General features: G+C 40.3%; 2 protein-coding genes across 2 annotated transcripts; both read right to left on the bottom strand.

Annotated features, from left to right (window-relative positions):
- Positions 1-3,036: 3,036 nt before the first annotated feature.
- LOC124863925 (tetraspanin-1-like) lies at positions 3,037-4,445 on the bottom strand. The gene is made up of 5 exons (XM_047358488.1): positions 4,274-4,445; positions 4,063-4,170; positions 3,851-3,982; positions 3,651-3,743; positions 3,037-3,549 (listed from the first exon to the last, which is right to left on the bottom strand). The coding sequence occupies exons 1-5, from the start codon at positions 4,340-4,342 to the stop codon at positions 3,490-3,492; spliced, it is 462 nt and encodes a 153-aa protein (XP_047214444.1). The 5' UTR covers positions 4,343-4,445; the 3' UTR covers positions 3,037-3,489.
- Positions 4,446-10,448: 6,003 nt separating this feature from the next.
- LOC124863924 (tetraspanin-1-like) lies at positions 10,449-21,031 on the bottom strand. The gene is made up of 8 exons (XM_047358487.1): positions 20,888-21,031; positions 17,481-17,555; positions 14,780-14,995; positions 11,686-11,760; positions 11,475-11,582; positions 11,263-11,394; positions 11,063-11,155; positions 10,449-10,961 (listed from the first exon to the last, which is right to left on the bottom strand). Exons 2-8 carry the CDS (start codon positions 17,535-17,537, stop codon positions 10,902-10,904), a joined length of 741 nt encoding a protein of 246 aa, XP_047214443.1. The 5' UTR covers positions 17,538-17,555; positions 20,888-21,031; the 3' UTR covers positions 10,449-10,901.
- Positions 21,032-24,848: the final 3,817 nt, after the last annotated feature.

The raw sequence follows: 24,848 nt of genomic DNA on the forward strand, positions 1-24,848 counted from the left end.
AAGGGCAGGGTCAATGCAGCTAGCTATCAGGAGATTTTGGAGCACTTCATGCTTCCATCTGCTGAAAAGCTTTATGAAGATGAATATTTCATTTTTCAGCACGACCTGGCACCTGCTCACAGTGCCAAAACCACTGGTAAATGGTTTACTGACCATGGTATCACTGTGCTCAATTGGCCTGCCAACTCTCCTGACCTGAACCCCATAGAGAATCTGTGGGATATTGTGAAGAGAACGTTGAGAGACTCAAGACCCAACACTCTGGATGAGCTAAAGGCCGCTATCGAAGCATCCTGGGCCTCCATAAGACCTCAGCAGTGCCACAGGCTGATTGCCTCCATGCCACGCCGCATTGAAGCAGTCATTTCTGCAAAAGGATTCCTGACCAAGTATTGAGTGCATAACTGTACATGATTATTTGAAGGTTGACGTTTTTTGTATTAAAAACACTTTTCTTTTATTGGTCGGATGAAATATGCTAATTTTGTGAGACAGGTATTTTCGGTTTTCATGAGCTGTATGCCAAAATCATCCGTATTAAGACAATAAAAGACCTGAAATATTTCAGTTAGTGTGCAATGAATCTAAAATATATGAATGTTAAATTTTCATCATGACATTATGGAAAATAATGAACTTTATCACAAAATGCTAATATTTTGAGAAGGACCTGTACAGTGGCCTCTAGTACAGTCCCCCTTCTTGCTACAGATGCTACTGAGTTATTTCAGTTTGTTTTGTTTTGTTTTTTGTAAATTTCCATTAAACTTCTTTAGTTTTGTCTATAGAGACAATGAGTAGTATGTGTTTAACTGAAGTTAAATAAAAAATGGTTTCTTTTGCCAAGTGAAGAGTACTTATGAATGCCTCAGCACATGCGTGTTCATTAATTAGAATCATTTAAAAAAAATTTATTAGAATTATTTCTGAACATCCTCCAAATATTGTGAGAGCAGCCCAAATTTTAACTACTTGCCCAAAGCTATTTTTCCCAGCCTAACATGTTCAAAAGAAGCCAATGTGGGGGGAAACCAGTCCAGTCTGGCAACTTGAACATCACAACACAGTTTACCCCGAACACAGAAAGAAAATACTAATCAACAACAACAATAAATATGCCGGAGCATAACGTGTATGCCTGATGATGCCCCCATCACATTTCTGCCTGCCCCCTTAATATATGCATCCCTCGAACCGGCCCTGCTGTACATGTTGGATTAGCATACGTGTAGAAACAAGTTTGTTTGTGTTGAGTGGGTGTTTGTGAGTGCGAGTTTTTCACCTGGAAGTGTACATTGGTAATTGTGGCGAGAATGGTAGAAGGACTGCAATCCACACCAACTAAGAGTAGTAGACACGGATCCGGATGGCCACAGTTAAAGCATCACCCCAGGTCAGCCATACCTCCAGCACAGCAGTAGGTTGCCAGGAATGCACAGGAGCAACAGCCCCCAGGCCAAAGAGGCACAGAGCAAGGCAGGACACTGTGACCCACCCCGGCCCAGCCACACCGCCACCCCCGGTTACACAAGCCAAGCCCAGGAAACAGTCCCCCAGCAGCACAGTGCTCGCACCAAGTCCCCAGTAGCAAGACTGCTGGCACCAAGCAGGGGAGAGCCCCCAACACATCCGGCATGCACCAGCAGTCAGGACATCGAGGGACCAAGGTAGTATCAGACAGACTGTTGAGCTCTCAAAGACAGCGGTCTTGAGGGTGACCTTTAAAAGAAGCATCGTCGCCAGTCAGTTTGTTTCAAAACGCTGTCTCCCATGATGCAGCTGGCTGATACTTTAACCCGTAAAAAGTAATTCCACAAGTATTCTCACCCCTCCCTCCCCAGAAAGATACATTTTGAGATATCTGATGTCATTGTCCTGTTCGTTTTTTGGACAGAAAAGAGAACAGGTTAAAAAGCTCAAATTCAAACTTTAGGGGCTGCATGGTGGCGCAGTCTGTACCGCTGTTGCCTTACAGCAAGAAGGTACTGGGTTCAACTCATGTCCAGGGGTCTTTCTGCATGGAATTTGTATGGTTTTCCTGTGCATGCATGGGTTCTCTCTGGGTACTCCAGTTTCCTCCCACAGTCCAAAAACATGATTGTTATGTTAATAGGTCTCTCTAAACTGCGAATCAGTGTGTGCATGGTTGTTTGTCTTGTGTGTCTCTGTGTTGCCCTGTGATGGATTGGAAACCTGTCCAGGGTGTACCCTGCCTCTTGCCCATAGACTGCTGGAGATAGGCACCAGCTCCCCTATGACCCACTATGGAATAAGTGGTGTAGAAGATGAATGGAAATTCAAACTTTATTTACAACTGTGCTTGAAGGAATTCACTTGATCAAGGGAGCCCTCCACTATGTTCTTACTTGTTGCCTGACCACATGCAAGATACTTTCATAGATCACTGAAAGTATCTTGGAAAATGGTTTTGACAGATTTTACTTTCTAGAATTACTATATTCCCTATCATTCTTTCTCGCTCTCATTCATTTGGATCAGACACTGAGGAAACAAGAAACAAGTCACTGTTGCAGCTTATCATGACCATGAGACAGAATGTCCTTACAGGTAGATATCTCACTAGGTTGAAGCATGTTATCTGTGTACAGACATTTTGCACTAACATGTAAAAAGCAAGAACTAGAGTAAAACAAACATTTTATTGGCCTGAAAAACAATGTGCTCACAAATACCACCATGGGTCTCCTTAATGGTCTTACTGCTGAGTCCACTAGAGCTATCTGATGTAGCCAGGTTATGTCCTTGTAACTCAGATTTTGATTGTTTGTCACATTGAAGCCAATTTGTTTTCTGTTTACAATGACAGACAGTAAAGCTCTAGTGTTACAAACACTACATCATCATCCATTTATGGGTGTGTCTTTCTTTTTTAAAGAGGTGCTGCTCCAAAGACCTTTATGTGTCAAATAAGTAAGGTTTTATGCTTTTAAGACTTTTAGGTTAACCAGCGATGAAATGGTTGATTGCCCTTTAAATTCAGTTCAATAACTCGACAACAGCAACAAAATTAGAACATTTTACTTGGAAATATGGACTTTATTGCAAATATGTATCAATTAACAACCTACAAACAACTATTATCCAACTACTGGATTTATTAAACAAGAAGCTCTCGTAAATTTTTCACTACTTCCCCTTCATAAAACAATAACCAGCTTTTGCTTCATTATTACAGAAACAGCATCATGTAATTCCCCATTTACTGGATATGTGTTTAACCCTTTAGCCAGTTTTGATATATACAATAACATATGTGTGGCTGGTGGTATTTCTAGATGATTTATGAAAAAGTTATTATTTTAGATCTATAAATCAAATTTAATTGATACATTGACATATAGTAAAAATATCATTCAGTTGTCCTCTATTGCACATGACCTGACATTACAGTAGATGTTTTCAGCGATGAGACTTTGTAGAAGGTGATGCAGGAATTCAGTGACTGAAGTGATCCCTTACTGCTCATAGTTAGGCTCCTGTAGACTTTATTCTGCAGTATAGTATGATTGAGACAATCATGGCACATATCTGAGGAGAACAAAAAACATCACAATAAAACAATGCACACTAAATAGCAAAATCATCACCTGTCTATATGTTGTATTTATAAATTGAGGTTGGGGTCTTACCTCAAGGGCAGCAATCCCAAGAGCGACCGCCACAATCACGACTGTGTTGTCATCAATCAACTGTTTGATCTTTAGGAAGCACCCATCTTTTTTCTGTTGAAAGTACAACACAGACCTTTATTTTACCATAGGTTTTGACAAACAATTACCAAATTATTTTAGTAATTTAAATATTTTCCAATTAGATTCAACATTCATACTTTGCTATCAGCCACAGTTTGATTACAAGGCCCCGAGTTCAAGCAGCACTGGGGTGGATAGTTACTGCCCTGCATCTTATAATATGGGGAATCTGTGAAGTCTGTGAAGTTGTAGTATCCACAGCATTTTAACTGCGAAGAGAGAGCAGATTAGATAAGCTTTGAGGAATCTTTGCAATGGAGAGATATCACTGTTCAGAAAACGTCTGTACCGTGTCCATAGTAGTATTCCACAGTCCAGTAATGTCAGCATTTTCCCCAAAGTCTTTTTTGATGTTCGCAACTGCTGCTGTGCCAACCTTTTCAAACAGTTCATCTGCCTAATAAACAACAACATACAATATTAGATCTTATATCTTGTCTGAAGGTTTCCACATTATCTTGTAATGAGGTTCCTTCGTCTGAACTCTGTCAGTGACTTACCAGTGGTCTGAAAACCAAAATAACCACTGCCCCTGCAACCTCGGCGATGAAGACCAGCAAGACTATCATAAAAAACTGGGAAGAAGAACAGAATTACGGATGTTACTGATAACTATTAGCTTAGCATTAGGATGGGTTTGGTAGTATTTTCTTTTTGTTTGAGTTCACAAACCTTTCAGCTTCTGATCAACATATGAGGCAGTTTGGTAAAACATGCAAACTTTGTTAGTAGTTGAATCATACTCAGAAGAACTTAAGAAGCATTTATGACCATTGCACTATTTTCTGCATTCATTGCAACTCTGGTTGTACAGCTCAATTCAGGAATTACAGCAGAAATCTCTACAAGAATCTAAACACTCATTAATCCAGCCAGCTTGATGCTATTTGTGCATTAGTGCAAAAAACACATAAAACGTTAGAAGTTACTCCTCAACTTCATGATTCAGCTTTGGTTCTGGTTCTGGTAGGATTGGATGAGCAGTTTGATGGTGTAGATTTGGTACAATGAGGATACATGACCTGGGGCCTCATGTTAGAAAGGGTGCGCAGGTTTTACAGTAAAGGTAGAGAGCAATGCTGAAACTTGTCCCGCACAATAATAATTGAATAAAATATTTCAATATTTATATAATTTATGTAAAGGACTTATTTATATAATGGAGTAGAGAACACAACATCTGACTTCCTGGATAATTTAGAATTAAACGAATTGTTTTTCCAGATCCTTTTCGTTAACCATATTGTAGTACCTCAAAATGTTAAACAATGTTAATTCAGTTTTGACCCACTTGGTTCCTCCAAGTGGAACTACCCTCCTTTAACTGTCGCTCTCGGTCTGTTTACTTATCCGGCGCACATCCTGCTGTGTGTCTCTGCACGGCTGTCAGACAGCCTCTAAAAAGAAAGGTGTGTGTCCCTATCGCTACTGCTGTCTGTGAGTTTTTTGCCAGGTAGATGAGTCGCACGAACGGCCTGAGTGTTCGTGCGGCTCACAGTCGACGCTCTTCAGTCGAGGCTTTTATATCTTCCCCTTTTCCCACAGTAGGAGGAGATTCTATCTCTGGAATATCAGGTGTTTAAAAGCAGGTGTCGGAACAATGTTCCCAGATCATCTCTCTCTCTGCAGGAGTACTTTCTGTCCGAAGGCAAATAAAGATACTTTGACTGCAAATATTTGTCGCTGCTTTGCTTTGTCAGCCGAGGATCGTCAGCCTGTTATGGACAGAAACAGAGGAACAGTCTGTGTGTCTGAACCGCACCACATTGAGCTGAGCGTCCTGCGCTTTGGTTTTGCCTTCTGTCTCCGTTTCAGTTACCAACGCGCTGACCGACTCGTCATTACCTTCAATATTTCCCGCTTTATGCGGAGCACCAGCGGGCAGGGGTTTGCTGCGGTCTTTCACCTGAAGGTACAGTTCAACATGAACCCGGCTCTCAGGAGCAGAGAGTGAACACCACCATCAGAGACGGGGGCGCAACATGATTGAAAATCATTTGAAAATATATTTAACAGAACAGAAAAGTTCGGTTCCCTAACTCCGAACCTCTAACTGAAAGCTGTGCGTCCTGATGGAGCAATAGTTACTGCGGGGAAATGGATCACTAGAAAAATATCTGATAACAAAATTTAAAAAATCTGAACTACTTAATTCCCTGATCTCATAAAAAATACCATTTGTTGTTCTTCATTTGAATAAGAGGCCGCTCCTATAACAGGACCTCAGGAAGGCTGGTTTACTTTTGGTTTAAGTGTGGCGCTAAATTTGGTGCATCACAGCTCTGCACTGCGCAGTCAGAATGGTTGCGCTTTATGAAGTGATGGCAAAATGAGTTGCAGAAAAGACAGCAGCCATTTGTAAAGAGAAGCTGATGGCAAAAGAAACATGGGTTACTCATATTCTATGATAGTTGGATTGGAAAAAACTGCAGCTCTATTCAATGAAACGCGGAAGTGTACTTCGTGAGTTATGAAGAGATGGATCATGAGAGACACAAAATAGAAAAGTTGAATAAACTGCTCTGATATAAAAATGAATATTTACTTGTTTTTATTCACATAAAACACGGTATCAGTCTCCTGTAAAGGAGCAGGAAGTCAGGTTCAACTGCGTCACTGCAGGTGAGTTGGAGCTAGAATGTCAACCCAGTCGCGCCCTGGTTGAACGAAACATATATAATTACAGGTCCTTCTTAAAATATTAGCATATTGTGATAAAGTTCATTATTTTCCATAATGTCATGATGAAAATTTAACATTCATATATTTTAGATTCATTGCACACTAACTTATTATAATATATAATATTATAATATTTCAGGTCTTTTATTGTCTTAATACGGATGATTTTGGCATACAGCTCATGAAAACCCAAAATTCCTATCTCACAAAATTAGCATATCATTAAAAGGGTCTCTAAACGAGCTATGAACATAATCATCTGAATCAACGAGTTAACTCTAAACACCTGCAAAAGATTCCTGAGGCCTTTAAAACTCCCAGCCTGGTTCATCACTCAAAACCCCAATCATGGGTAAGACTGCCGACCTGACTGCTGTCCAGAAGGCCACTATTGACACCCTCAAGCAAGAGGGTAAGACACAGAAAGACATTTCTGAACGAATAGGCTGTTCCCAGAGTGCTGTATCAAGGCACCTCAGTGGGAAGTCTGTGGGAAGGAAAAAGTGTGGCAGAAAACGCTGCACAACGAGAAGAGGTGACCGGACCCTGAGGAAGATTGTGGAGAAGGGCCGATTCCAGACCTTGGGGGACCTGCGGAAGCAGTGGACTGAGTCTGGAGTAGAAACATCCAGAGCCACCGTGCACAGGCGTGTGCAGGAAATGGGCTACAGGTGCCACATTCCCCAGGTCAAGCCACTTTTGAACCAGAAACAGCGGCAGAAGCGCCTGACCTGGGCTACAGAGAAGCAGCACTGGACTGTTGCTCAGTGGTCCAAAGTACTTTTTTCGGATGAAAGCAAATTCTACATGTCATTCAGAAATCAAGGTGCCAGAGTCTGGAGGAAGACTGGGGAGAAGGAAATGCCAAAATGCCAGAAGTCCAGTGTCAAGTACCCACAGTCAGTGATGGTCTGGGGTGCCGTGTCAGCTGCTGGTGTTGGTCCACAGTGTTTTATCAAGGGCAGGGTCAATGCAGCTAGCTATCAGGAGATTTTGGAGCACTTCATGCTTCCATCTGCTGAAATGTTTTATGGAGATGAATATTTCATTTTTCAGCACGACCTGGCACCTGCTCACAGTGCCAAAACCACTGGTAAATGGTTTACTGACCATGGTATCACTGTGCTCAATTGGCCTGCCAACTCTCCTGACCTGAACCCCATAGAGAATCTGTGGGATATTGTGAAGAGAACGTTGAGAGACTCAAGACCCAACACTCTGGATGAGCTAAAGGCCGCTATCGAAGCATCCTGGGCCTCCATAAGACCTCAGCAGTGCCACAGGCTGATTGCCTCCATGCCACGCCACATTGAAGCAGTCATTTCTGCAAAAGGATTCCTGACCAAGTATTGAGTGCATAACTGTACATGATTATTTGAAGGTTGACGTTTTTTGTATTAAAAACACTTTTCTTTTATTGGTCGGATGAAATATGCTAATTTTGTGAGACAGGTATTTTCGGTTTTCATGAGCTGTATGCCAAAATCATCCGTATTAAGACAATAAAAGACCTGAAATATTTCAGTTAGTGTGCAATGAATCTAAAATATATGAATGTTAAATTTTCATCATGACATTATGGAAAATAATGAACTTTATCACAATATGCTAATATTTTGAGAAGGACCTGTACAGTGGCCTCTAGTACAGTCCCCCTTCTTGCTACAGATGCTACTGAGTTATTTCAGTTTGTTTTGTTTTGTTTTTTGTAAATTTCCATTAAACTTCTTTAGTTTTGTCTATAGAGACAATGAGTAGTATGTGTTTAACTGAAGTTAAATAAAAAATTGTTTCTTTTGCCAAGTGAAGAGTACTTATGAATGCCTCAGCACATGCGTGTTCATTAATTAGAATCATTTTAAAAAATTTTATTAGAATTATTTCTGAACATCCTCCAAATATTGTGAGAGCAGCCCAAATTTTAACTACTTGCCCAAAGCTATTTTTCCCAGCCTAACATGTTCAAAAGAAGCCAATGTGGGGGGAAACCAGTCCAGTCTGGCAACTTGAACATCACAACACAGTTTACCCCGAACACAGAAAGAAAATACTAATCAACAACAACAATAAATATGCCGGAGCATAACGTGTATGCCTGATGATGCCCCCATCACATTTCTGCCTGCCCCCTTAATATATGCATCCCTCGAACCGGCCCTGCTGTACATGTTGGATTAGCATACGTGTAGAAACAAGTTTGTTTGTGTTGAGTGGGTGTTTGTGAGTGCGAGTTTTTCACCTGGAAGTGTACATTGGTAATTGTGGCGAGAATGGTAGAAGGACTGCAATCCACACCAACTAAGAGTAGTAGACACGGATCCGGATGGCCACAGTTAAAGCATCACCCCAGGTCAGCCATACCTCCAGCACAGCAGTAGGTTGCCAGGAATGCACAGGAGCAACAGCCCCCAGGCCAAAGAGGCACAGAGCAAGGCAGGACACTGTGACCCACCCCGGCCCAGCCACACCGCCACCCCCGGTTACACAAGCCAAGCCCAGGAAACAGTCCCCCAGCAGCACAGTGCTCGCACCAAGTCCCCAGTAGCAAGACTGCTGGCACCAAGCAGGGGAGAGCCCCCAACACATCCGGCATGCACCAGCAGTCAGGACATCGAGGGACCAAGGTAGTATCAGACAGACTGTTGAGCTCTCAAAGACAGCGGTCTTGAGGGTGACCTTTAAAAGAAGCATCGTCGCCAGTCAGTTTGTTTCAAAACGCTGTCTCCCATGATGCAGCTGGCTGATACTTTAACCCGTAAAAAGTAATTCCACAAGTATTCTCACCCCTCCCTCCCCAGAAAGATACATTTTGAGATATCTGATGTCATTGTCCTGTTCGATTTTTGGACAGAAAAGAGAACAGGTTAAAAAGCTCAAATTCAAACTTTAGGGGCTGCATGGTGGCGCAGTCTGTACTGCTGTTGCCTTACAGCAAGAAGGTACTGGGTTCAACTCATGTCCAGGGGTCTTTCTGCATGGAATTTGCATGGTTTTCCTGTGCATGCATGGGTTCTCTCTGGGTACTCCAGTTTCCTCCCACAGTCCAAAAACATGATTGTTATGTTAATAGGTCTCTCTAAACTGCGAATCAGTGTGTGCATGGTTGTTTGTCTTGTGTGTCTCTGTGTTGCCCTGTGATGGATTGGAAACCTGTCCAGGGTGTACCCTGCCTCTTGCCCATAGACTGCTGGAGATAGGCACCAGCTCCCCTATGACCCACTATGGAATAAGTGGTGTAGAAGATGAATGGAAATTCAAACTTTATTTACAACTGTGCTTGAAGGAATTCACTTGATCAAGGGAGCCCTCCACTATGTTCTTACTTGTTGCCTGACCACATGCAAGATACTTTCATAGATCACTGAAAGTATCTTGGAAAATGGTTTTGACAGATTTTACTTTCTAGAATTACTATATTCCCTATCATTCTTTCTCGCTCTCATTCATTTGGATCAGACACTGAGGAAACAAGAAACAAGTCACTGTTGCAGCTTATCATGACCATGAGACAGAATGTCCTTACAGGTAGATATCTCACTAGGTTGAAGCATGTTATCTGTGTACAGACATTTTGCACTAACATGTAAAAAGCAAGAACTAGAGTAAAACAAACATTTTATTGGCCTGAAAAACAATGTGCTCACAAATACCACCATGGGTCTCCTTAATGGTCTTACTGCTGAGTCCACTAGAGCTATCTGATGTAGCCAGGTTATGTCCTTGTAACTCAGATTTTGATTGTTTGTCACATTGAAGCCAATTTGTTTTCTGTTTACAATGACAGACAGTAAAGCTCTAGTGTTACAAACACTACATCATCATCCATTTATGGGTGTGTCTTTCTTTTTTAAAGAGGTGCTGCTCCAAAGACCTTTATGTGTCAAATAAGTAAGGTTTTATGCTTTTAAGACTTTTAGGTTAACCAGCGATGAAATGGTTGATTGCCCTTTAAATTCAGTTCAATAACTCGACAACAGCAACAAAATTAGAACATTTTACTTGGAAATATGGACTTTATTGCAAATATGTATCAATTAACAACCTACAAACAACTATTATCCAACTACTGGATTTATTAAACAAGAAGCTCTCGTAAATTTTTCACTACTTCCCCTTCATAAAACAATAACCAGCTTTTGCTTCATTATTACAGAAACAGCATCATGTAATTCCCCATTTACTGGATATGTGTTTAACCCTTTAGCCAGTTTTGATATATACAATAACATATGTGTGGCTGGTGGTATTTCTAGATGATTTATGAAAAAGTTATTATTTTAGATCTATAAATCAAATTTAATTGATACATTGACATATAGTAAAAATATCATTCAGTTGTCCTCTATTGCACATGACCTGACATTACAGTAGATGTTTTCAGCGATGAGACTTTGTAGAAGGTGATGCAGGAATTCAGTGACTGAAGTGATCCCTTACTGCTCATAGTTAGGCTCCTGTAGACTTTATTCTGCAGTATAGTATGATTGAGACAATCATGGCACATATCTGAGGAGAACAAAAAACATCACAATAAAACAATGCACACTAAATAGCAAAATCATCACCTGTCTATATGTTGTATTTATAAATTGAGGTTGGGGTCTTACCTCAAGGGCAGCAATCCCAAGAGCGACCGCCACAATCACGACTGTGTTGTCATCAATCAACTGTTTGATCTTTAGGAAGCACCCATCTTTTTTCTGTTGAAAGTACAACACAGACCTTTATTTTACCATAGGTTTTGACAAACAATTACCAAATTATTTTAGTAATTTAAATATTTTCCAATTAGATTCAACATTCATACTTTGCTATCAGCCACAGTTTGATTACAAGGCCCCGAGTTCAAGCAGCACTGGGGTGGATAGTTACTGCCCTGCATCTTATAATATGGGGAATCTGTGAAGTCTGTGAAGTTGTAGTATCCACAGCATTTTAACTGCGAAGAGAGAGCAGATTAGATAAGCTTTGAGGAATCTTTGCAATGGAGAGATATCACTGTTCAGAAAACGTCTGTACCGTGTCCATAGTAGTATTCCACAGTCCAGTAATGTCAGCATTTTCCCCAAAGTCTTTTTTGATGTTCGCAACTGCTGCTGTGCCAACCTTTTCAAACAGTTCATCTGCCTAATAAACAACAACATACAATATTAGATCTTATATCTTGTCTGAAGGTTTCCACATTATCTTGTAATGAGGTTCCTTCGTCTGAACTCTGTCAGTGACTTACCAGTGGTCTGAAAACCAAAATAACCACTGCCCCTGCAACCTCGGCGATGAAGACCAGCAAGACTATCATAAAAAACTGGGAAGAAGAACAGAATTACGGATGTTACTGATAACTATTAGCTTAGCATTAGGATGGGTTTGGTAGTATTTTCTTTTTGTTTGAGTTCACAAACCTTTCAGCTTCTGATCAACATATGAGGCAGTTTGGTAAAACATGCAAACTTTGTTAGTAGTTGAATCAAACTCAGAAGAACTTAAGAAGCATTTATGACCATTGCACTATTTTCTGCATTCATTGCAACTCTGGTTGTACAGCTCAATTCAGGAATTACAGCAGAAATCTCTACAAGAATCTAAACACTCATTAATCCAGCCAGCTTGATGCTATTTGTGCATTAGTGCAAAAAACACATAAAACGTTAGAAGTTACTCCTCAACTTCATGATTCAGCTTTGGTTCTGGTTCTGGTAGGATTGGATGAGCAGTTTGATGGTGTAGATTTGGTACAATGAGGATACATGACCTGGGGCCTCATGTTAGAAAGGGTGCGCAGGTTTTACAGTAAAGGTAGAGAGCAATGCTGAAACTTGTCCCGCACAAATAAATCAAATGTGACGCTTGGACTGCGCGGTTCCTGCCCCATATGCAAAGTAGTATTACTAACCGGAAAGCACCTACCACGTGTCCAAATAACCATGGCAACGGTGCTGTTACAGCCCGAACCGGTTCCCTTCAGCGGATAAACGCCAAGAGAGACTGTGTCTGAACAACCTGAGTTGTTCAGACACAGAGGTGTTCACAGAGGTGTTCAAACTCATGAAAGATCATCAAGTTTGATGCTCCATAAAATAAAAGTGAATGGAGTCGTACTTCAATGGATTTATGTGAATTTTGGTTCTCTGTTGTCTATTATTGTTGCCTAAACAGTTTGTGTGGCTACCGCACATTTTCACGGCAGGTCCATATTTTCCGTGGATTTCCGCACACTTTTAAGCAACTTTTATTATAGTACATGCCGAGTTGTGCGTAAAACATTGCGCCACAAGGTTTTTGTGCCTAAGTAGGCCTATGTTTCGTACTTTAGGCCCCAGGTGATTATAACTGCCACATTGCAATGAGAAACGCACATGTTTGAACCTTGAATTGACCAATATAGCTGATTTCCCTCAGCTATATTGGATGTCTACCCAAGTTTTAAACACAGACATTGGGTTAACGATTATTTCTAATTTGGTTATGTGTGAATTTGTGCATGCATGAGAAGTGGAAAGTGGCTCTAGATGGTTAATATAACCTATTCTGCTACTCATTGCATGATGCACTGAAACTGGAAGTGTGGAAAGCAATGACCCAACTCTGTAATAACAAGCTAATAAAATTAATGGTTGGATCATTAAGACTGCATGGTGGTGAAGTGATTAGCACTGTTGCCCTGCAGCAAAAAGGTCCTGGGTCCAAATCCTGGCCTAGGGCCTTTCCCCATTGAGTTTGCATGTTCTCCCCGTCCATGCGTGGACATGTTTCTCTGTGTTCCCCTGACCAGATTATCCACCGCCTGTCGCCCAATGACTGCTGGAGATAGGTATGGGTAAGCAGGTATATGTAATTTAAAGGTTGGATGGATTTTTTTATTAATTTGTTATTGCTTGGCGGCTTGTCTGTCTCTGTCAGACACTGACTAAATTCCCCAACCAGCATAAATAGAGTACTAATTGCAAGGCTGGAATTTAATTGTTAAATCTGTGATATTTTCTCTAAATCTGGAGAGTACACCTTCTCCCTGTTTAGCATAAGTTAATTATAATTTATTGTTCTTTATTATACTGTCACAGTCAGAAAAGAACAGGGAAGTACATCTGAGCAATTATTAGGTAAATTATGTTGAAGAATTTCATAAAACATGGTGAACGTTTCAGTGCTTTGCTGCAGAGGAGCTGGGTAGTTAAAACATTACATTACATCAATAAAGAAAGATTTTTAATACAGAAATATTTGCCTACTGAAAACTACATCCATGCACTGTACTGTGTTTTTTTCACCTGGGGCTCATTTATCATGAATTTCTGCGTCAGTACAGTGTGGCATGAAGGTGACCAGTCTTTGGCTCTGTTGTGATCTTAAGGAAGCCCAGCTTGCAATAGCGGCTTTCTTCTCTTCTCCATGTCTGGCACTGTTGTCCCTCATTAATCATGCACAGAGATGCCAAGGTCATTAAAGAACTGTTACTTTTTGCAGTGTGCAGTCTTAAAAGTTCTGGTAGACAGCTGAGCCAGATTATAGGTCCAGTGTGAATGCAGAAACTTCACATTGGACCTATAGCAGCTTGGATTCTGTGCCTCCCCACACATCCTCAAGAATCTGGGACCTTGATATTGAAATTAAATGCAAAGTTTACCTTTTGAAATGAGGACTTTAGATCACTGAGAAACAGCCCAGTCATTTTCCTCCATCTATTTAGGCTGCTTCTGACATTTTTGCTGGTTTAGGAGTGAATCAACACAAGGAATATGAAAGGTATAGTCCATGTCCTGGAGACATCTGTGTGTGGTAGCTCTTCAAAATCCTGGCCTTTTGAATCACCGCCAAACAAGACTGTTTCTGGTGCACTTTATGACTACACATTTTCCTTCCACTCAACCTTCCATTAATATGGTTAGACAAACTATTTTGAAAAAAGCCAGCTTCTTTAGCACTGTCCTGTTCTGACTGAACGTTCTCTTATGCACGGCATCAATGACTGTCTGGTGGACAACTGTGAAGTCATCTGTGTTCCTCGTGATTGTGCAGGCCATAACCTTTCTGTATAAAAACTTCCTCTTGTTATTTGTCTAATGTAATATTTAGATTTTTTAAGAAACAGACTTTTGGGGTTGCATTAGCTGTATGCAGTTATCAGGAAAATTAACAGCAGAACCACTTAAGGTATATCAAATATATATTTCCCTTTTGCAAATTGTATTACTGAAACATCTTGATTATATACTAATTAATTAAATTGCATGACCAAAACTTTCATATTACACCAAAAAAGTAGATACAAAAAACATAAAACTGCTACTTTGGCCACCTTAAAAACTCAGCAGAAAAAGGCTTACCAGCAGCAGCATGCACCTGCTCTCCTTGATGGCCCCACAGCAGCCAAGAAAGCCGATGATGACCAGGAGACCACCAATGGCAATCAACAGGTATCCCACGTTGAGTACCTGACTAAGTTCTGGTGGAACATTTTCAATTTTTCCAAGAAAGCTGAAGATGGAGCCACTGTCTACCTTCACCCAGATCCCCACGCCCAGGATGGCAATCCCTGCCAGCTAAATGGGAGAGAAGAAAAGATGGAATGAGTACAAAACAAGGGAAATTCTAGAGAGTTAGAAGAGAACTCAGAATGTCAAGCATGACCTGAAAAACTACACTTCACTGCTGGAACACTACTGAATGCCTCATTATGTTGCTGTAGTTACACAACAGGGAAATTAACTGTACTCAATGGGTTTATAAGAAATGACAGATTTTTAGCACATAATATCAGTATCTTTAGCTTCAGAAGTTTAAATTTGGAGCTCTTCCAGCTGTTTAAAAACACATTTCAAGGTTTAGGGTGTTAGGGTTCGAACAAAGTCTTATAAAGTGACTTGTAAAATGGACTAAGAAGACAATCATTATAAGCAAAAGACATAAAACAAAAATAAACCCCAGCAGGTTTTTATTTCCGAGATAGAATATAATGAATAAAATCCAAGGTTTTATGTGTGGGCGGAACACAGACTTTTTCCACATTTTCCACAAATCCAGATCCAGTCTATTGACTGGTTATTTTAGCAGATGGAATTTGGGATTGATGCTTTCTTCAATATGGCCACAAGATGTCTGTACAACCCTAATTCCAATAAGGTTGGGACGTTGGGTAAAATGTACATAGAGACAGAATACAATGATTTCCAAATCCTGTTCAACCTATACGTAGTTGAACACACTACAAAGACAAAATATTTAATATTCAAACTGTACTTTTTTTGTTGTTGCAAATATTCACTTATTTTAAATTTGATGCCTGCAACCTGTTCCAAAAAAGCTGAGACAGGAGCAACTAAAGACTAGGAAAGATAAGGAATGCTCAGAAAACACCAGTTTGGAATATTCCACAGGTGAACAGAATAACTGGAAACAGCTGAGTGTCATTTTTGGGTATAAAGGGAGCATCCCTGAAAGGCTCAGTCGTTCACAATCAAGGATGGGGCGAGGTTCACCACTTTGTGAACAACTGTGTGAGCAAATAGTCCAACAGTTTAAGAACGTTTCTCAATTTACAATTGCGAGGAATTTATAGATTTCATCATTTACATTCCATGATATCATCAAAGATTCAGCAAATCTGGGCAAGTCTCTGCACATAAGTGGAAAGGCTGAAAACCAATATTGAATGCCTATGACTTTGACAACCTCAGGAGGCATTGCATTAAAAGCCGACATCATTCTGTAACAGATATTAGCATGTGGTGTTAGGAACCCTTCAGAAAACCATTGTCAGTTAACACAGTTCATGTCTACATCTACAAGTGCAAGTTAAAACTCTGCCATCTATCAACAACACCCAGAAACGCCATAGGCTTCTGTGACTCTGAGCTCCTCTGAGATGGACTGACCCAAAGGGAAAACGTGTGCTGTGGTCTGAAGAGTTCACATTTTAAATTGTTTTTGAAAATCATGGAAGTCGTATCCTCCAGGTCAAAGAGATACTATCCAGATTGTTTTTAGCGCAAAGTTCAAAAGCCAGCATCTGTGATGGTGTGGGGGTGTGTCGGTGCCCATGGCACGGGTAACTTGTACATCTGTGAAGGCACCATTAATGCTAAAAGGTACATACAGGTTTTGGAGCAACATCTGCTGCCATCCAAGCAACTTCTTTTTCAGGGACGTCTCTGCTTATTTCAGCAAGACGTTGCCAAGCCACATTCTGCACGTGTTACAACAGTGTTGCTTCGTAGTAAAAGAGTGCTGGTCCTAGACTGGCCTGTCTGCAGTCCTGACCTGTCTCCCATAAAAGATGTGTGGAGCATTATGAAGCACTAAATATGACAACAGAGACCCTGGACTGTTGAGAAACTGAAGTTGTTCATCAAGCAAGAATGGGAAAGAGCTCCACCTACAAAACTTCAACTATTAGTGTCCTCAGTTCCCAAACACTTATTGAGTGTTAAAAGGAAAGGTGACGTAACACAGAGGCAAACATGTTCCTGTTCCAGCTTTGTTGGAATTTGTTGCAAGCAACAAATTTAAAGTGAGTGAGAATATTTGCAAAAAAACAAAATAATAAAGTTTATCAGTTTTAACATTAAATATCTTGTCTTTTTATTGTATTCAATTTGCATATAAATAAGTAAGAAAGTCATTTTTATTTATATAGGAACTTTCACAGATAAAAATCACAAATTGCTTCACAAGAATAAAGAATAAATTAGGATTTGCAAATCATTGTATTCTGTTTGATTTTTTTTAGAATGATACACAACGTCCAGACCTTACTGGAATTGGTGTTGTTTTTGCTTAACTGTGTTTCTTTAAAGCTGACTAGGGTCAGGCTGCAGACACTGTATCTGGCAAACTCATGGGAAAAGTCTGGTATGACTGAATAACCTGTTTGAATACAGTAATATGCAATCCCAATCCTCCCTGGGTGCCTTCCACAATGGAGGAATGTATCATTTTTTATTTGCATGCCTTATTTTCCAAAACATTCACATGTTCATGTAAAATAAAAGGTTAATTAGTTGTATTAAAAAAGTGAAAGTTACTTACAAAGATGATGCCATTGAAAGCAAACATCATGGCTTTGAGGAATCCAAAGCATCCCATTTTTTCAGCTGATAGTTCCTACAGTGGCAAAAAAACAGGCATGTTTTAAAATTTTTTAGGTTTTATTCATAGATTTTTCTGTACTTTTAATCATATTGCTCATCATCATACCAAAATAGAAGAATATTTGATCATGTACATGTCAGGATGAATCATCTCACTTGGAGTACTGTATTGAGTTGCTTATGATTTGGACCTGAGGTGATTAAATTTGGATAGGCCCTTTCAGTTGTGGGAGAAACAGGGCAGGAACAGTAAATTATTTCACAACTCTGCTCTTTATACCTTTTTGTGAGCTTAATAAACATTTGAAGTACCGGAAGCTTTTATATGGTGTTTATTACACACGTCACCTTTCCTGGAACATGGAGACACATAGTGGGAGGGGAGAGATGACAATTGAGGAAGTGAGCCTCTCAATTTTCAGAGATTTATTTTCAAACAACATACCAGGTATTTATAAGCATTCTAAGAAAGCACATTTAGCTGTTACTGATGAGAAACGCTGTTTCTAAAACAATGTCATACATTTTAGTTTGAGGTTTTTGGCCAATTGGATGGACATGTGCTCTACATTACAGTAAAGACAGAAAGCCTCCTATGTCACTATGTAAAGCGACACAGGAGTGGTCAGCTCTCAGAACACATGGTTCTCAGAGTAATACTGGTTTGACCAGAAGACATCTCTCATATTTCAGGTCAGATTGCCCAAATAGAGATCAGAACCACTGCGCTCTTTGTCAGCTCGCTTCTTTGCTTTTTCATACCCACGTGTTGCCATTTCCTCCCCTCCAACATCCATTTCACTCATAGATAAACCTTTTTCATGACAGTGGAGTTAACCAAAGTCTATCCGTTTATTTTGCTTGGTAGTTAGGTATATTCTGATAAATTTTGGAGCTAATCATAACAATGCTCTAATCTCAAATACTGTCACAGAAAGGTGGTGACGGTTGTGGAAAACCCAAATGCAATAAAGAAGTTTCATGATACAAAAATAAACAGATGAGAGTAATGAGCAGAGTGGAAGCGGCTGAAAGAACAGAGACGGGGGGAATCAACGAGAATGAATTTCAGAACAGACACTGAGCAAAGACCAGAAACTCATAAGAATAACACAAACAGAACACAACTGGATATAAGAAAGACTCAAAGCCAACAGGAGACTGGGGGACTCAGAAACAGTAAGAAACCAGGAAGCAAAAGAAACACAGAACAGAAAGGGCCAGACTATTTACAATAAAACAGGAACCTACCAAAAGGTTTGCAAAAAAGTTTTTATTACATCTTATTCCTTGTAATTTTGGTTTTGATCTTTTTTGGCCAGTTAAGTTAGGAAATATGATCAAGCAAAAATAACTCCGAGCAACTTCAAATATTACTTATCAGTGTTGTACAACCGGGTTTCCTTTAAAATATCCATGACTACATTATAAAGAAGTACTGAATCATCAGTTTTGAATCCAGGTGATAAACTAGTGATTAAAAATAAAATTCCTTCATCTCCTAATAGTGCACTGTAGGGAAAGTACAGTCTACTCGGGCATGAGATGTGGTTGCTGATAAATATTATCTTCAAGCAGAAGGTCACTCCAATTTATTTTTTTTAATCAGAAGTGACATCTCTCAATATTCATTGAAGTCAACTGACAAACAAAGATCAGAAACACTGAAATAGAAGTGGAAAGTTACACAAATGAGTTCAATATGGTACAAATTTGAAGCAGAAAACTGTTGTTGATTAAAATACTTCTGCATTATTTAATTCAGTCTGTTTAAAAAGGGCTCCAGGTCAGTTCCTACTCTTATTTTTTCCATTTCACAAGCAGTGACACATTGCATTACAACACATTTCAGTTTATTGTGGTTCTGACCTCTGTTTATCCCAGTTGGCTCAGCCTAAAATGGCCTAATTCTGAGGGACCTTCTGCTGGTAAATATACATTTTTGGAGTCCTCAAACCACATTTATTGCAGTGAACTATGAATGTTGTAAAACCAATATAAATTGTTGATTGTCAAAGCAGGATCGTGACAATCCCCTGGCAGGTGCAAACCCACGCATGAATGATTTTTTTGGTTTCGTATGTGAAATAAAATCCAGTACAAAACGGACAAAACTGCTAAAGTGCGAAATGGAAAGGAGCTGAAAGGACCACCATCCAAACCACTGAAACTAATATGCTATAATGGCCGAGGGCATTAAATGTTTAATTTACAAGTACAAAACAGAAGTAGGGTGGGGTACATTGGGTTCCAAATTGGGATATAAATTAATTGGAAAATATATAACCCCAAGCTCACAACAATACGGTATTAACAATACCTTTATGTGAATTTATTTATGTACCCACATATTATCTTATTCAGACAGTGTTTAAAGAACTCTTACGGATACATAAAACTCTTAAACAGTTTGTCATCAGCAAACGACTACTCCTTTAGAGTCACTTTTAGGTTTGCTTTCTTTGAAAGCTTTTATGTTTGTGGCATCCAAGAAGGGGAACAGTGCTCTTTGTGTGGTGGAGCAGAACAAATAAATTGTATTCACAAAGACAATGACAAAGACAGGGCAGATCCCTTTTGTCTATAGCAACAAGCTTCTTTTTAAGAACAACAATCATCTGTGTGCTCTTGCCTCCTAGATTATTTATCAATACCCACTATTAAACAAATAGCTTTATAGATTTGTGTCATTAACATTATTTCCAAGTATTTCTTTCGTACAAAACATGTATCTTAAGAAAAGCAGGAAGTGGTTAACGAACCGGTAACGAAAGGTTAATCATAAGTTCACTGGCCGAGTGGTGCCCAAAATGTGATGAGCTGTTGCCTGGACACCCCCGAACCTCCAGCAATGTTCTTACTGCTCAGAAACCTTTCCTGCTTCCTTGTGGTCAGCACTTGCACTCTGACACTAAGGAGTCTCCTAAGTGATGTATTAACAAGCTAAAGTCACATGAAAATCTCCCAGTGCCCCAGCGTAGTATGAAAAATGAGCTGCAAGCAGAAACTCCAATAGAGGTGGAAAAAGGCAGGTGCGAGTGCTTGAAGTATACACCGTTAATTTCTGTGCCAAATGTTCCCAGAGTAAGTAGTTTGTAATCGCTTCTCTTGGATCGGAAAAACCAAACTGTCTCTGAGTCACAGACTTTCATCAAAAACAAAGATGGACAAATCTCAAAAGGCTGCATTCAGGAAAATACTTGGGGGCAGGTCCCAGGAGACAAGGGATCATTGTTGGACATATCCCTCGCCATGTTGCTACAAATAACAAGACTGGAAAACACTAAACAGACGAATCCCTTTCACAAGCCAAAAGTTACAAAATTAGGTTACTGAGTGACTTACCTGTTAAAGTAGAAGTCCAGTGAAGAGCTTTGTGGTTTGCTTCAGATTCTACCTTCACTACTGAGGTGGAGGCTGTTGTAGGAGAACACAGTGAGGTCACAGGAACACAGGAAATCTCTGTCTTCAATAAATAATCCAGAATATTTTTACTGCCTCCTTAGTTTGCCTCTGCCTTTTTCTTTCTGTTGCACACAAAAGAGCATTGGGAGTACTTTCTAAGCGGTATCATATTAATGTGAGCCTAGTTATAAGCACCAGGAAGGGGAGGGTGAGTGGGTGTGACCACAGCAGCTGTGTAATAACACTTCACCATGGAGCTGGGCTTTTTAGCTCCAGCGGGAGGGAGGAAGAGAGATGAGAAGATCACTTGTATCATCTGAACGTTGTGACACAAGCACACCTATAGCATGCATGCAAATAGTCCAAGGGCATGCAAACGATGAAAACGTATCCATCTGTTTTCCAGTGCACTCCATAAAAATCAGCTGCTGTTTCAGATTCATATCTCAGGAAACAGACAAGCTGTCCATTGGACTAGTCGATTTTAGGTTTACAATCGAGAGAATATGAGTCTTTGTGAATTGGTGCTCATTGCCATCTCCACTAGTTGTTGAAGTAATGGAGTCACAATTGACTATTGGATAGCAAGTTGTCTGTGGTCTCTTTTTCTTTTTCCATAGAAGGCACCCATCAAAGTGGCTACTGCTGCCAAAAACCTTATGTACTCGCCTTCTATTTCTTTTCCCCATAGAAAGTATGACTGACCCAGTGCTTCTGTGTTCAGCTCTCTCAAAAATAGCTAAATCATCTTCTTTCACTGCACTGAATTTGTGTACCCCGCTTTTCCTGGGCCAAAGTACCCCTTTGGCCCAGTGCATCTCTGTTTAGCTGTGTCTCTTTCTGAAATGGAGGCTCTGAAGAAGTCACTGCTACCAACTCTGTGTGCTCCCCTTGTTATTCTTTACCATAAAAAGTACCCTGGCTCAGTGCTGTCTTTGTTGTGTGTCTCCCCTCTATCCTTTCAATTTCCAGCTATTTGAGGCAGATAGATGCTAATTATTGGCTTGGTTTTACTGGAAGTTTCTCCCTGTTGAATAGGTTGATAATTTGTACTTTGACCAAATTCCTACTCAGGATATGGCAATGCTGTGAAAACAATGTCTTCATGCAATCAGCTGGACAACAAGTGGGAATTTATGACCAACTGAATCGTACTGTATTGTATTATATTTGGACCGAATTTATCCTGATCTGAATCTGACAGTAAGATTGGGTTAAGTTGGAATGATTTCCTCCCAATCAGATTGATTCGAATGGAATGTGAATTGAGTTGGACTCTACGTGGATATGAATTAAAGTTGTCTTGACGTGCATTAAGGTTGCTTTAGTTTTGAACTGTTGCTAAAGAAATAAAGTGAGTTTAAATTCTTTACACCCCATGAAAGTATATAGTGTAGATAGGTTTTATCTGTGATCTACAGTATTTTTAACTTTAATATTATGTGTTGCAACACTAAATGTTGTTCTACATATCCTACTGTAAACAGAGGAAAGTGGTCAAACAGGTCAAATTAGGAAACAATACAAGCAGGTTTCTGTTTGCCTTTCCACAACATGACAGGGTTAAAAAAAAACAGAAGCTGTTTGCCTTGTAGACATGTTGGAGGTTTGCTGGCACGTCAGTGTAGGAAAAGATTATTTTTGATGTATTAACTGCACAATAAGAAGGCTTCTGCTCATTCAGAACACAGGTCCATACACCCTCAGAGTCATTGCTTCCAGGACTAAAATTAACAATCTCATTTTTTCGGTTACCTAATGCAATATATTATTATTGCTGTATGCATTTTTATTTCAATTAAGTACAAAAAGAAATGTTTGTTGTGGGGCTGTCATGGTTGACAAGCCTCTTCAACATTGTGTGGCGGTCGGGGACAGTGGCTCTGGACTGGCAAACCGGGGTGGTGGTTCCCCTTCATAAGAAGGGTGACCGGAGGTTGTGTTCCAACTACAGGGGGATCACACGCCCCAACCTCCCTGGTAAGGCCTACGCCAGGGTGTTGGAGAGGAGAGTCCAGCCGATAGTCAAACCTCAGCTTCAGGAGGAGCAGTGTGGTTTTCGTCCCGGTTGTGGAACACTGGACCAGCTCTACACCCTCTGCAGGGTGCTCGAGGGTTCATGGGAGTTTGCCCAACCGGTCCACGCGTTTGGTGGACCTAGAGAAGGCATTCGACTGTGTTCCTTGTGGTGCCCTGTGGGGGGGGCTCCAGGAGTATGGAGTCGGGGGCCCTTTATTAGGGGCCATCCAGTCTCTGTACAAATGGAGCAGGAGTTTGGTCCGCATTGCCGGCACTGAGTCAGACCTGTTCCCGGGGAATGTTGGACTCCGGCTGGGCTGCCCTTTGTCACCAGTCCTGTTCCTAACTTTTATGGACCAGATTTCTAGGCGTAGCCATGGGCCGCAGGGACCCTGGTTTGGGGATTTCATCTCTTCCTTTTGCAGATAACGTGGTCCTGCTGGCCCCCTCTAACCAAGACCTACAGCATGCGCTGTGGCACTGGAAGCCGAGTGTGAAGCGGCTGGGATGAAGATCAGCTCCTCCAGGTCCGAGGCCATGGTTCTCGACCGGAAAAGGATGGCTTGTCCTCTTCGGGTTTCTCAAACACATCCTATGCCCACAATTGTTCTTTGGAATTGGGATGAGAGCTTTGTGATGGCCACTTTAAGACATTTACTTTTGTTGTCCTTAATCTACTTTGTGACTAATTTGGTGGTATGTTTAGGGTCACTGTTCATTTGGAAGACCCATTTGTGTTAAATCTTTAACTCCATGACTGATGTTTTGAGATGTAGCTTCATTAACCCCTTATCCTCCAAAAGCCCCAAGATTTGTTTTACCCGGCTAAAAAGAATCGTGTACATTCTTTTTCCATTGCTTAGAGAGGCCATGGACTATTTATTAAAATCAGCCTAATGACGTATGTGGACGTTGTGAAGCAAACTGCACTACACCTTCATTCCCGCAGATGACATTTCTCCTTCACTCAGTTTAGCTAATAAATATTGTTTTTGTTTCAACTGATAAATAGATGGTGAGTTATTCACTTGATTAATTCACATAATGTTATTTCCTGATGTCATTTACTATATGAAGTGCATCTATCCCTACAGCATTAAAAAACTATGACAACATGATACTGCCAGCCCTGTGCTTCGCAGTTGGGATGATGTTTTTAGGGAAGCAGTCTTCCTGATTTTTTCTCCAAATGTAACAACTGTCATCATGGCCAACACTTAAATCAAATTGGCCTCATATTACTTTATTTGCTGTGTTATAGTTTAACTTTTTTGCCTCACAGACACCAATAAACCATGTAAAGAAGAATATAAATCAAAATCGTTGTTAAAAAAATACAACTCAGAGTTTCATCTTTATTTACATGTTGTGTGATAAAGCCAAACACAGTGTAAACATTGTATTTAAAATTATATCTGGGGCTTATCACCTGCTAGAGAAAAAACAGGTTATTAGTTCCCTTCATTGGTTTCTTTTAATTTCTCTAGCAGTAGAAGGTAGACCTGGCCCAGTATCTCTTTCAGCTGCGACTCATTCTTTCATGGAGCCATTAAAAGAACCATCACTGCCTCTGACTTGGTGTACCCTCTCCGTTTATTTTTGTATAACCTGGCCTTGCCCAATGCTGTATGTTAAGTTCTCTCTTTCCCTCTATGGAGCTAACAAAATAGCTACTGCAGCCAACAACTGTATGCCCTGTTTTTATTTTCCTTAGAAAGTACCCCTGGCCCAGAACTTGTGTTCAATTGTATCTCTTTACATGATGAAGTGACTGAAGAAGCTTTTACTGTTTATTGGCTATGTATGCTCCTTGCCATAGAAAGTGTTCCTGGCTCAGTTGTCTCTCTGTTCTAATGGAGCCACAGACGGACAACTAATGTCC

This window comes from Girardinichthys multiradiatus, chromosome Y (genome assembly GCF_021462225.1).
Source record: "Girardinichthys multiradiatus isolate DD_20200921_A chromosome Y, DD_fGirMul_XY1, whole genome shotgun sequence".
NCBI classification, from domain to species: Eukaryota; Metazoa; Chordata; class Actinopteri; order Cyprinodontiformes; family Goodeidae; genus Girardinichthys; species Girardinichthys multiradiatus.

What these genes read in the sequence shown, in the direction of transcription:
- LOC124863925 (XM_047358488.1), bottom strand. Translation starts at nt 4,342, where the DNA reads ATGATAGTCTTGCTGGTCTTCATCGCCGAGGTTGCAGGGGCAGTGGTT. An exon ending in TTTTGGTTTTCAGACCACTG is followed by an intron (nt 4,171 to 4,273) that starts GTAAGTCACTGA and finishes GTTGTTTATTAG; the next exon opens with GCAGATGAACTGTTTGAAAA. An exon ending in TTGGGATTGCTGCCCTTGAG is followed by an intron (nt 3,550 to 3,650) that starts GTAAGACCCCAA and finishes TGTTCTCCTCAG; the next exon opens with ATATGTGCCATGATTGTCTC.
- LOC124863924 (XM_047358487.1), bottom strand. Translation starts at nt 17,537, where the DNA reads ATGGGATGCTTTGGATTCCTCAAAGCCATGATGTTTGCTTTCAATGGC. An exon ending in CTTTCAATGGCATCATCTTT is followed by an intron (nt 14,996 to 17,480) that starts GTAAGTAACTTT and finishes TCTCCCATTTAG; the next exon opens with CTGGCAGGGATTGCCATCCT. An exon ending in TTGGGATTGCTGCCCTTGAG is followed by an intron (nt 10,962 to 11,062) that starts GTAAGACCCCAA and finishes TGTTCTCCTCAG; the next exon opens with ATATGTGCCATGATTGTCTC.